The sequence below is a fragment of the Acanthisitta chloris genome, unplaced genomic scaffold (genome assembly GCF_000695815.1).
Source record: "Acanthisitta chloris isolate BGI_N310 unplaced genomic scaffold, ASM69581v1 scaffold23481, whole genome shotgun sequence".
Lineage (NCBI taxonomy): Eukaryota > Metazoa > Chordata > Aves > Passeriformes > Acanthisittidae > Acanthisitta > Acanthisitta chloris.
In genome coordinates this window covers 109448-123168 of record NW_008654686.1, presented here as the reverse complement: position 1 = coordinate 123168, position 13721 = coordinate 109448, and the positions used below count along the sequence as shown (strand labels likewise).

The following is a 13721-nucleotide window of genomic DNA, read 5'->3' as shown; positions in this document are numbered from 1 at the left end:
ACTCAGCCGCCTGCTCTGTCCTTGCTGAGCACAGGCTGGGGAAGGGCTGGGTGTGTACTGTACCCCCACTGAGCGATTCCTGCAGAAACAGCAACTCTGCGAGTTGCCTGCTTGAAAGCTTTTTGGGTTGGAGTAATAAGCCATGAAAGGAAAAGTCTACTCGGAGGGACCGGGAAGCATGAATCGGGATGGGAAAGGGTTATGTATGTAGGTGACAGTCATGGAGAGGAGATGTGGTTTGAAGAGTGGGTTGGGCTGTTTGGAGTATATTTCGTGTTATGAATGCTTCAGATAATTGGCTGATGCTCAGCAAACTGCTATTACTTTCACATTTTGTTGATTGGTTTTGGGTATTTTTTTTTAGTGAATTTGGATGGCTTAAAAAACTCTGAGTGAGGAACGCTTGGGATTTTTCCCTCTGGATATATATCATTGTATTTTGAAATACCACCTTAAATTCTTGTTTCCCTGCCTCACAGGAACATAGTTAATGCCGATAAAAGTAGATATTTTTGCAGGAGATGATCCCCATCATGTGGAGCTGATATTTTGTATCAGTAGATTATAAATCCTTAAGCAGTCATTAACAAAAGCAGCTGTCCTCTTTCAGGCTTAAGAGTTTGTGAATAAAGACAGTAAAAGATGTTAGAAAACAAATATAAAATGATGAAAACATTCAAATCATATTTCAATTAGGTTACACAAAGTTTACTCTTAAGCAATACTATGCATTGTGTTTGTATAGAGAACACATCTTCCAGTCATTACAATCATTAAAAGCACTGCAAGAGGATACTTGTTCTTTGTGCAAGTGAAACACACTCTGTACAACCATTTCAAGTCAGAGCTCCAGTTCTGCCAAAGGGAGTGTGAAACGTCTGTGATTTCTTCCCTCGGAGGTACAGTAATGCTTTTGGCATCTGTTCCTGAAGGATCTGCGGGCTGGAAGTGAGTGCAAGCAAAACTGTCCCCTTCAGTGGGCCTCTTTTTTCCCTTTTCCTTAAGCAGCTGGCAGAGTTAGCCTGTTCCTGTAGGATGAGTGTGAATTACTGCCAAGCTGTGCCAGTAAGCAGAGCAGCTTCGGTTAAAGGTTCTGCAACAACAAACGGCTAAGAACAATGCATTTTGCTCCCCTTGAGCTGGTCCTGAGCAGGACTTAGGACATTGCTTTCCATTAGCAAACGTTCTCTAGCACCAGGCTGCAGCAGCGTCCAGCAGCACTCAGGATGTGTGTGGTTTTGGTATGACATCCACCCGAGCACATGATGCCTGGTGAGAGCTGGGGCCCGGGCTATGATTCATTGGGAAGCAACATGGAAAACAATGTCTGTTTTTCAAGTGTCGCAGAAATGCATTTAAGGTTGGAATTGTGTGTAATTTTGCTGAAATAACCCCACAAATAGCTGGAATATCTGTGTTAGCAGGGAGTAAGGGTGGTGGGTATGGCTGATATAACAGCTCCCACTGCCTGGTGCCTGCTCTGTTCCCACCCGTGGGAATTGCTGGGTTTTAAGCCCATGGAGTTGCACTGGCATCTGCCTCACTACAGATGGAGTCCGGGCTTGCATATGCTGATTTCTAAGGCAAAGTGGAGTGGAGAGATGGTAAAGCTGTTTGGACAGCTGGATTTACTTGTAGTATATATTTTTAAGTTTCCTTCCTTGTAGTTTTCCACCCCTGTGTTTGACCTAAGAGATGCAGCTCTGTCCTTGTTCAGTACATGTGGAATGTTTAAGCTCATGGACTTCAGTGAAATATGCTTCTCTTCACACACATGGAGTTTTGATTGCCCCTTCAGGCAAAGTGTCTAATAGTGAAAAAAGGAATTAATCATTATTATTATAACAATAATAGCAATATAAAATAATATGAATAAAACAATATAGCAATTTTTCCATTTCTGACAGAAAATTATTTTAAGTGAATTTTAAATGAAAATTACTTAATAAGGTGAAATTGATGAATACTCTGTAAATAATTTATGTACAATTGTCTCCCAAGTGGAGTCAGATATCTGTAGGATTTGCTATTTATATTTCAATCACAGGGACTCACAAGTGCTGGTGTATTTTCATGAGGGCAAAGCTCTCATGTTACAGTCCTACACAGTGCTGGAACATTGCCAGCTGGGCTCAGAAAAAAATGAGATCTGATGTGGAAGTAGAAGCTGCAGGTATTTTTCATTTTTTGCCAAGACTGTATAGTTGAAGGTGGATGAATTGAGGAATTTTGAGGAGCGGAATATAAACAGTTCCCTGCCCGGAAGAGGAGTTGCTCTAATTTAGGAAGAGGGAATTATTTGCCCACAGAAAGGGCTGGGGTGTGGTCTGCTGAGATTGCTGAGATAACTGGATACTCTGAGGTGTCTTTAGGGAAGTGTCTGCTGTGCTGTGTTCCTGGCAACAGGCTGATCCCATTGCCCAGTTTCTTGGTCCCTTCTTCCAAAAATCTTTGCTGAAAGTTTTGTTGTTTTTTTTCTGTGTTTTGGGTTTTGTTAGGGGTTGGAGTTTTGTTTGGGGTTTTGTTGGTTTGGGGGTATTTTTGGGCAGCAAAACTACCAGTTCACCAGTATTAGGGATGTGATGTTTTGTTTAACATGGGGATGAGTGAAATAGGTGCTGTGTGTAAAATGGAAAATTCGTTTTGCTTGGGAATTTCTGTAGATTTGTTTATCAGTGGTCACTTGACAGCCCCAACCCCTCAGGAAATGCAATACTGAGTTGTTGAAAAGCGAGTTCTAAGACAAAACCCCCAAACAACTGATGTAGCTACATTTCTTGTTTCCTTTTACAAGTAATTTTGGTGGAGGAAACAATTTTTTCCCTTTGAAAATCAGCTTGTGCTTATTAAAACAAAACAGCATCATTCTGAACAGAGATCAGTTTTGTCTTTGAGGCAGTGAAAAGTAGGAGTCTCCTGGAGCTGCAGGTGGTTTTGCAGCCTCCAAATGGTAATTTAAATTGTAGTAGACCAGATAATATTTGGTTGAATAGTAAGAATTTGGCTTGCAGCCACCGAATGTACTGCACTGTAGCAGGAAGGACGAGCGTTGCCTTCAGCACTTCAGCAGTGATTTTAGCCATGGCTTTTGGTGTGGCTGTTTCCCAGGATATCTAGTGGCTGCTGTCTGGGCACACAAGCCCTTTGCAAAGGCACTGCTATTTGTGAGGCTCTGCTTGCTTCCTCAGGGGTGGGGCAGGATGGTTTGGTTGTGTCCAGGAGCTGTTTCCGTACTGTAATTCAAGCAGAGGCTATTGTACGTTAAATATAGTCTGTTGTGCTGCCATTAACTCTCATTTGCATCAGTCATTAGCTCAGAGCACTGCAATTCTAAACTTTGCTGCTGAGTGCTGATCCTGCAGAGCAGTGGTGAGAATTGAAACAGGCCCAAGGCTGGAGAGCAGTGCTGGGAGTGTTTCCTGCTGCTTTGGGAGCTGCTTTATGCTGTCTAAATCCTGCCTGTAGATGGGTTGGGGAAACACACCATGTCCAGAGACCATCTTGAGCACCACCTGTGAAACCTTCAAGGTTAGATTTTATGGTTGATTCTGATAATCTGCGACTACTAATTTGTAATTAGTTAAAAGGGACAAGTGATAGGGGGAGGGGCAGAGCAGGAGGTTGCAAAGGGTTACAAATTGTACTGTTATGCTGTTGGCTGTTCCCTCCTAAGCGAGCCAGGGGAATTTGGCACACAAAGTCGGCAGTGTCCTGAGGTTCTCAAGTCACTGGTTGCCTGGCATCATATTAACCCTAACCTCTACCACAGTAAATGGGTCAAGTTTCGACTCAGGCAGCAGGAGCAGATTTCTGCACAGCCAAGTGACTCTTCAACAAGCTGAAGAATTGTGAGTAATTCAGCAAAGGTCCTGTTCCTCCGCACAGCAGAAATCTGGACCCTCATCTCAAGGTCTTACCTGAGAGGGGCCACAAAGATGACAAAAGTACCGGAATAGGTTTTATTTGAAGATAGTAGTACCCTGGAGAGAAAAGGTTGAACAGAGATGGACAAGGGAGTGGCATGGAGATAAGCAAGGAGCAATGGCTTTGTCTCTCTCCTAATACAAGAATTAGGGCAAGAGCAGACCGAGCCATTAGATTTTGGGTTAGAAAGAAGCCAAAAGAGCCTATGAAGAAAAGATACTTAACAAAATAAGTAGTTTGAACTGTGGAATCCATGGCTATAGGATGCTGTTGAGGCTAAAAGCTTACACGGTCTCCAAAGACACTGCAAAGACACTCCAAAGACACAAAGCAACTGCTGTGAGCACCCCTGGCTCCCAGGGCAGGATCACCACGGAGCATCCTCACACCATAGTGGTAGTGTAGGATCTCCCTGAGGCAGCTGTGGCAGTGAGAGGTGGCATGGCCACACCATGGCCACAGCAGGCAACCTGTGCCCTTGTGTATGTGAGCAGTGGGCGAGTTGGGGGGGGAGGGGAAGGTGTGTGTGAACACTGGTACTGGTTTGATTTTAAATTCAACTTCAAGGCAGAGTAATCTTACTGTCTGTTTTGAACTAGCATAAACCAACAAGTAACCATTAGATAATCTAAGGAATCTTTTGGTTTATATGAACCTTGGAAGTTTTTTTCTCTATAACATTTTGTGGATAAGCTGTGGGGTTTCTTACTTCCTTCCACTGGCAGGGCATTTTTCCCCTTAGCCTTTCTTTTGGGGACAGTTTCTCAGCCATTGGAATAGGCAGTAGCTTTTTGGACTTGCAACTTACTGCAGTATTGAATGTTGATTCCTTTTCTGTCTCTCCCTGATATTCTTCAGAGTATTTTTTAAGATTGCTCCTGCATATTAATTTGGTATGATATGCTTTAAAAAATGGGGGGAAACCACCTTGGATTTTACCGACTTATGCACAGGACACGTAGGACACTTCACTGGGACTTGAGGAATCTTCTGAAGACAGGATGCTGTTTTCCACAGAGCCAGCTTTCTCCACTGGTGCTTTCCTATGGGAAGGACAAATTAGTTTGCTGTTTCACAGTGAGGCACCAGTCAGTGCAGGGTGTGAACTCTCACAGCACTGGTGTGCTCCAGACTGCCAGTGATACCCACACTTACCTGGGTGATGAGTGAGTGATTCCCTTGAGTCACTGGTTTGCCTTTAATGGCAATTATATTGCTGTGTGGAAACTGAAATCTCTCATACATAAATACAAACACAGCATTATTTTCATAGCAGTGAATGATAAGATAATTAAGCACATCTACTGGGATTCACTGTCCAGGAGTAGCTTGAAATGACTTGAATGAAAGAATGATTGTAATTAAATAATTCTGTGATAAGTGCAGTGTAGTTTGCTTTTCCTTCATTTTCTGCTCTGAAAATTTTGCTTCTTGCCTCCACTCCCTGCATTTTTGCTGATATCAACCACATCTTTTCAGGAAAATAAACTTTCCCTGGGCTTCAGCAATGCCTAGAGAATATTGCAGCATTAGGAGATGGAGTGGAACTAATACTATGTTAAATGAGGATCTTAAAAATGTTGTTACTTTAACTCGGTGGCTCTAGATGAGAAATCCTAGGCTGAAGAAAAGTGCTGGTTGCCAGAACCTGCATCTGTAGGTGACTGGCTTCTCTTTGCAGGGAGGAGGCTGCACAGACCAGGGGTACCTCATTGAGGGATTCTACCCCCTCACAGACCAAGCACAGTGCATTGCCTCGTGTTCCATGCAGGCATGTGATGTTGCATATCTCAGCAGAGCTTGGGAGAACGCTAAGGTCTTTGCCCTTTTTTCTTTGGTGCCTTAGAAACAAGACTGCCAACGGAGACTACCGGAAGGAGCACCGAGAGAGGAGTCGCAGCCCCATAGAGAGAGCTGCTGCCCCCACAATGAGCCTTCATGCCAACCACATGTATGCCTCAATCCCAAGCTTGACCATGGATCAACCTCTAGCACTGACCAAAAACAGCATGGACGCAGCCCGGACAGTTGGCATCACCCCGACACTGACTTCCGTGGAACGGCAGCAGGTATGGGCTGGGCAGGGACACGGCCTGGGCACACTGAGAGCTCCCAGGTGTAAGCAGGACATAGTGTGAGTTACAGTAGGTAGAAGATACTATTCCTCAGGCAAAATGTATTTTAACAACACACACTGAATGCCACAGCTCATTGTGTTTCATGTGAATGTATCCCTAATGGTTAAATGTATCCATCACAGATTTCTCGGACTTTCTGTTTTCCCTGATGCTTGCTAAGCTTGGGAATGCATGTGTTTCCATTGGGAAAGTGTGTGGCTGAGCAAAGCTCCAGTACCTGCTAGGCAATGACTGGTGCAATTTGCAGGTAGAGGGAGAGTATCATCTGTGCCCCTCTTGGTGACCCATGTGTGCTCCCCTCCCCTCTGTCCTGGCTCTCTCCTGCTGGCACTGCTGGAGAAGGGGTGCAAGACAGAAAGGGTGTCAGGGAAAGTTTTGCACTGAATGTTCCAGGTGAAAGAAGCTGGAATGATCTGAGTTGTTTTAGCCAGCCAAAAGCATTCACTGTGTCGTTCAGAGCAATGTTGTCTCACTAATGCATAATGGCTTTTCTTAAAGCCAGGTAATTACTTTTTATTATTTTATATGTTATTTTTGTATCCTGGAGTGGTTGTTGGGGATTTTTTTTTTGTTGTTGGTTGTTTTTTGGCTTGCCTTCTTGTACATTGCATTGGTTTTGCTTCAGAAGTGCTGAAGATGAATCATCTCTATGCAGGTTATACAAGAACAGTTTTCTTATGTGTCAGACTCACTTTTATCCCTCTTACAAGTGGAGAGTCAAAGCAAGAGAACTGAGTTGTGATGAGCTGCAGCACTGAGAAATTAAACTGGCCCATGTGCCCAAGTCCATCCGTACTTCTTTCTTGCCTTCCTTCCTTCTTTCCTGCTTCCCTTCCTATCTGCTGTGTCCATTTCCATTGAGCTGCTGTGCATGTGGGTCCCTTACACTTTGCTATGCCCACACCCCCTGATTTTGCACTGGTGCTGCTGCTGTCTCCCATCCCTTGGCAGCAGCTTGCAGTCTGTGGAGTGCAGGTTGCTGTTTGCTCTCGGCGCTGGGTGCTGACAGAGCAGGAAGGGACAGGCTGCAGTGATGACACCGGTGCCCTTTGAGAGTGTTACTGCTGCATCTGAGCTCAGCAGCCACACCACTGATGCCCACACCCCCTGATTTTGCACTGGTGCTGCTGCTGTCTCCCATCCCTTGGCAGCAGCTTGCAGTCTGTGGAGTGCAGGTTGCTGTTTGCTCTCGGCGCTGGGTGCTGACAGAGCAGGAAGGGACAGGCTGCAGTGATGACACCGGTGCCCTTTGAGAGTGTTACTGCTGCATCTGAGCTCAGCAGCCACACCACTGACACTCTCTGTTGGGCTGATTCCTGCTGCCCACAACTGGATTCCTCTCTTCTGTTATCTTTGACGTTCTGAATTAGATTACAATCATTTTTTTGGGCCAAATAGGATGTTGAGGTAAGATGTTGCTAAGAGCACAAAGCAGAAATCATACAAAAGAAAAAGTGCACTGGAAAAATAAAACCCTAGTTTGATGGTTTTTCTTTTTCTTAACATGTTGAATGGGATTTCATCTTACTCTGTTTCTAATGAACAGGTGGGGAAAAATATCTTCTTATTTTTGGCAGGGCAGGGTTATTCAGCTGCTGTAGTCACTGTGACTAAATTCTCAGCTTATCTCGTTATTTTCCTATAAGTGTCTGTGCTCTGCTTAGTGCATCTGCACACACACACACACAGCCATAGCAGGGGTTCTCTAAGATGCCTTATCCTGCCTCTCAGATCCTCTGTGGTGTTGGCATATGCATTCCTGAGACAAGCTCTTTTATTCCCTCTCTCTAGTTCCCACCTCTTGCATGTCTAGAATACTCCTCTGAAGAGATTGGCATATATACTCACCTCAAAAACTGCTTCAGAGGCACAAACTCTTGGCCCCTACAAAAAAAGAAAATAAATACTTCCACATGTGAACTGCTTACAGAAAAAGAATTCTCTTTTTTTTTTCTTTATTTACTTTTTTTTCCCCACTTTGCTGTCAGTGCAGGAAGATGTACATAGCCTCATTCACACTGGGACCTGGCAGATGGTGTTAAACCTCTTTTACTTTGCTCTTGCTCTGCCTCTGCCTAAAGTACCACCAAACAAGGAACACTCCCTCCTTCCCCACTGCCCTTGTGAGGGGGTGGGTAACTCAGTGGGTATGGTGAGTTTGCTGCACAGATTAGTGAAATGGACAAGATATGAAATCACATAGATTCTCTAAATCTCTTGAACATTAACAATTATTGAGCATCGTGGACTTCTTGCATCATAAAATGCCAAAGATGGAAAGCAAATCTGTTTCAATACCTGTGTTATTTGCTTTCACTACTTGGAGAAACTGGGATGTTTCTTTTCCTAAGGTCTTGTTTCCATGCAACATTTATATAGTAAACAAGTATGAAAAGAGTATTTTATGTTTACTTTCCATGCAACATTTATATAGTAAACAACTATGAAAAGAGTATTTTATGTTTACACTTTGTCCCAAGCACAGCAGGCAGAGTTATGATGATGTAACATAGATGTGAACAGACATTTTGGGGAATTTGCCTGTGTTGAGACTGAGAAAGGAGGATGTTGATTAAGTAATGCTGGAAAGGCAGATTAATTACTACAGGAAAGTACCTGGAGTCAAGACTGGCTCAGAAGCTCTTCATGCTGTACACCTTATGGCCTTACTGTTCCACAGCAGCAGTGTGGAGTGCAGAATCAGGGCTAGGAAACCTCAACTTCTGAGTGAAAAATGGTGACAGTAAAACTGGAGCACCACCAAGACAACAAATTACCTGTAAAGCCTCTCTGAGTCTCGGAACGACACTGATGTGTGGCCACAGAATGAAACCAGCATTTTGTGTGGTGACATTTAGTGCTGCATATGTAATGTCTGTGAAGCTGAACCAGTTGCTGTCAAATCACATTAATGCTTGTCATGCCCTCACACTGCCCCTTTTCTGTGTGGCTGCCACTTCGTAACAAGGACCCTTACGGAAACGCAATGTGCTTTTTTTTTTTAAACAAAGAAATAATAGGTGAATATCTGGGGGTTTAATTTGTTTTATTGAATTGGTTCGTTTATGGGTTTAATTGCTGCTGCTCTGGCTGTGGCTGCTTGCCTTAGTGAGTGACAGCTCTGCTCTCTGCCCCCAGAACCGACCCTCAGTCATCACCTGTGCTTCTGCGAACAACCGGAACTGCAACCTCTCCCACTGCCCCATCGCCCACAGCGGCTGTGGCTCGGGGCCTGCCTACAGGAGACCCTCCAGCAGTAAGTTACATGGCCAAACTCCTAACAGCCTCATTAGAATTCCAGGGGAACAGAATGGTCTCACCAACCTTAACTGTGCAGGCACTGATGTATTAACAGGAATAAAAGGAGGTGAAAAAACGGACACCTCTTTGTCTCCCTGCTCCCCAGAGACATGCCAGCACTGTCCAACCATCAATCCTGTGCCACTGGAGAAAGTACCAATTCATAATTAGGGGGAGAGAGGTGTTCTTTCTTCTTGTTTTGAAAAGCTTCTTGAAAAAAAACAAACAGCCCACACAGACAAATAAGTCATTATGTTTATTTTAGTCCAACTGACAAACAGGACCAGGGCCAGCAGATCTGACCATGCTCTTATTTTAGGAGCTGCACTTTCCCCAGTCTTTCAATAGTCAGGAGACTCTTATGATTCAGCTGCAGTCCCAAAAATCTTTCCTGCAGCTACAAATACTCTTCCAAAGCACATACCCTCCACCCTGCTCCACATGGATAACACAAAAAGCTTTGGAGGGCAGTTGCTACAGCAACCCAAGCAGGGAGCTTTAGCTTTCTGCCTTCTGTGCAATTAGGATTTTTCATGAAATCTGTTCAGGCAGTACTTGCTGGGAAACCTGGGGCTGTTTCTGCTCACTCTCTCTCACTGCAGAGTGAGAAAGCACAGGGGAAGCACAGCCCTTTCACTTCAAGCCCTTTACCTGCCGAGGCAGAGCTCTAACACGCAGCATTGGGAAGCTCATGGCAGTGAGGCTTTGTCAACCAGGATGTGTGCACAGAACACACCAGTGTGGTGTAGGCAGGAACCTAGAAGTTCATAGTAAGGTTATTATTTTTATTTTAGAAAGATCAGTGTATTGTTGATAACTAGAATTAGAAGCTGAAGCAAGACCCACAGACTTCTGGAGAAATCAGTTGTTTGGGATCTCAGATGCAACAGGTTTTCTCTCAAACTGGTGTTCCTGGTCTCAGCAGAGCTCCAGTGAGACCCTGACTACATGGGCTTGGGAACAGGGGTAAATGTTTCCAGAAAACATTTGTCTCCTGTCAGGTGAAGAGGTGTTTGTGCATGACACTCAGGTTTATTTTAGGATCAGCCAGTTGGATCCCAACAGTTCCAAGCGTTTCCTGAATGATACTTGTCATTTAGACACACAGATATTGTTTCTAAATTGTAAAACTGCAGCTCTCTCATATTTAGTCTGAAGAATTACTACTACTATTATTGTTCAAAAATCTCTTTTCAGGTTCTCTGTTCCTCTTGTAATGCTATTACACCACTTGAATGCTTGTAGCAGAGGTAATGAGTCGTTCAGTTTTCTGACTGGCTCCCAGCACAAGTGTGTGAAGTAAGAGGAAACCCTGAGGTCAGCTCTTGGCAGGCTGCAATTTAGAGTGAGGTCTCCTCACACCTGGCTGCTATCAGCAGGCTTGGGAGCTGATTTTTAAAGAGCTGTTTACTTCTTTAATTCTGTTTAAGTTCTGTGTCATTGTTTTGGGAGAGAGTTTCCATAGAGTCAGAGCTGTAGCCTGAGGAAGAACTATAATTATATATAAAATGCTTACCTGTTGCAGGTCACAGAAATGCAAAAATACTTCACTCCAATTTTACTGTTTTCATTTTAACTAACTCCTTCCATCTTCTTCCCCTCCCCGTTCACTAACAGTCTTCTAGTGGTGTGAGGGCTTGTAGTGACAGGACAAGGGGGAACGGCTGTAAGATGAGGAGGGCACATTTAGATTAGATATTGAGACGAAATCCTTCCCTGTGAGGGTGCTGAGGCACTGCCCACAGGTTGCCCAGAAAATCTGTGGTTGCCCCATCCCTGGAAGTGATCCAGGCCAGGTTGGATGGGGCTTGGAGCAACCTGGGCTAGTGGAAGGTGTCCCTGCCCATGGAGGGGTTGGAATGAGATGAGCTTTAAGGTCCTTCCAACCCAAACCAGTCTGGGATTCTATGATTGTGTGACAGGAAAGCAGGAGAACATGCAGGCTGTGAATCCAGCACTGGTGCCAGAGGTCTAACACATCCTGTGCCTCCTCTCCCTGCAGCCACCACTGCGTGTGACCCGGTGGTGGAAGAGCACTTCCGCCGCAGCCTTGGCAAGAATTACAAGGAGCCTGAGCCAGTGGCAAACTCCGTGTCCATCACAGGGTCTGTGGATGACCACTTTGCCAAAGCACTGGGGGATACATGGCTGCAGATCAAAGCTGCCAAGGACGGCGTGGCCAGCAGCCCTGAGTCGGCGTCGCGGCGGGGCCAGTCGTCCCCTTCCTCCCACATGGTCAATCATAATCACTCGCCCTCCGTGGTCTCCTGAGGAGAGGACCCTTCCCTTTGTGAATTTGCATGGTTTGACTGAGCTTTGAACAGTGCTTAAATAGTGTTGGGGGAGGGGAGGTTAGTTTTCAACACGTGTTTTTGTGTACTCACTTTTTTTTTGTAAAAGGGTGCCCTTAAAGATGATAGCAGGAACTATTTCATACAGATTCATATGATGTAGCATCCTTTTTTTCCTGCCTCAATTACCAAAGAAACCTCTGATGCAAATCTGCTGCCCCTTAAAAATGTAATGCACGCTAATTCACAAAAGCCATTACACTTAGTTGGTTGACCCAAGTGCTTTTTGCTTCTCTTAGCTTCCCGAGACTAGAATTTGTCTGGTTTGCTTACATTGCTTTTATTTTTTTTCCCTCTGTGAAGTAATTTTGTATGTATATACTTGAAAAGAACTGTCATGTATGATTTGCACTATTGGAGGAGGACTGAAGTTGCACAGCAACTTTCTGGAAGAGGCTAATATTTTGAGGGCAAACTGCTGAAAAAAGGGTTTAAGGATGACATTTCTATCAGTTTGATTTTTCTTAAAGCAAAACAGCTTTGGAAGGGGAAGTCTCATACCGGTTATAGGTCTTTCTCTCTTTAGATTTCAGGTGCTTAGTGCTTGCAACTGGACTGCATAATTTACAGAACACGGGCATTTTTTCCTAAACACTGCAGTTTGTTAGACTAGAGCTGAGGTTGGAGGGTTCCATAGTGCTTAACGATGCATGTTTTATGAGAAATAGCTGGTATCTATTAATGTATAGACAGTAAGAATCATAATACTTATTAGCTTTTCTTCAGAATTAGTTTATTTTTGTCAGTAACAATCCTAGATATACTTACTGCTGGTACAGTTGTACTCTATGATATTTGTATTTGATACTCCCTTTGGTAGCAGCCTCGGGCCAGGCCCCGTGGGCAGGTGGCTGGAGCTGGCACAGAGCTCCGCGCAGGACCGACGGCCGTTTGTGTCTGCAGCACTGCTGCTCCACAGGACTCTGCTTCCCAAACCCCACTCTGTGGAATCCACCCCGAACTAGCTGCAGAAACTGCTGCCGTTACGGATCTTGGCTGGACAACAGATTGTTTGTGAAATATCAGCCTTCATTTTTTTAAGCCTATTCATCAACCTATGCCAAGTTGCAGCATACATTCCTCCAGTAGAGACTTTATACAGGTATTACTGCATTTATTATCATTTGCTATATTAATAGCTACTAACTAGAACTTAGGCAGTAGAGGCCGGCGTAAACCCACAGCTGTGCTAGTGCTAAGAGCTTCTCTTCTTGTTAAGTGTAACTACTCTCCCCCATACATTCCATCTCCCCAGGACAGTTGCAACTAGAACTTCTTTTTTACACTGGGTTACCTGAAACCATTGGGTCAGTGTAGAAAGTGAGAACTAGTTGGAAGATGAACTACACGTGATGTATTATGGACTATGTTACAGTATTGGGTCCATTGTGGCTTTTATTTTATGCTTTTTTTTTGTTGTTGTTAAAGTTAAGCTATTTAATTTGGACAAGGTGCAGGGTAGAAAGAGATCGGGAGATTGGCTCTTACTCTTGGTGAGAAGGTGGCTGCTCAGTTTTCTCTAAAAAAGGAAAAAAAAAAAACCCCACCCAACACCTAAGCCCCCAGTTTTACACATTTCACTACCATCTTACTGGGTAGTCAACGCTTCCTTGCTTTGGCATTCAGTACCCTACTCTCTGTAGGCAGATTGTTTAAAGAACACTTTTTTATATAGGTAACTTTAAGACCATCGTTACGCTGTGCGTAAAGAATGTACAGAGAAATTTGTAGGTATTTTTTGAGGAACAATTAATTTGTTAATGATATGTAGCTATTTAATTTTTCCCTTTCCTTTATTGTAATCATTCATTATTTTTTTTTTTTTGTTTGGAGAAAAAAGTTGATCTTTTTTTTTTGTTGTAGATTTGTCTGTAATACAGTAAAAGTGCAGGAACACAGTTATTCTATGAGGACACTGCATTAGCATTAATAGCCACTCGTTTGATATTGCTACAGGCTACTGAGCAGTATAACAGTCAATACTAATACTGTAGATGGACTCTGTGGA

At 43.9% G+C, this 13721-nt stretch overlaps 1 protein-coding gene across 1 annotated transcript in view; it reads left to right on the top strand.

The window, feature by feature from the left end:
• The window catches only part of VGLL4 (vestigial-like family member 4), a 44464-nt gene extending 31224 nt beyond the window's left edge, over positions 1 to 13240 (top strand). The window contains exons 3-5 of the mRNA XM_009083645.1: positions 5771 to 5993; positions 9201 to 9318; positions 11365 to 13240. Coding sequence (XP_009081893.1) covers positions 5771 to 5993; positions 9201 to 9318; positions 11365 to 11633 — 610 coding nt within the window. The 3' untranslated portion in view covers positions 11634 to 13240. The remainder of the gene's footprint in view (positions 1 to 5770; positions 5994 to 9200; positions 9319 to 11364) is intronic.
• The last annotated feature ends 481 nt before the right edge of the window (positions 13241 to 13721 follow it).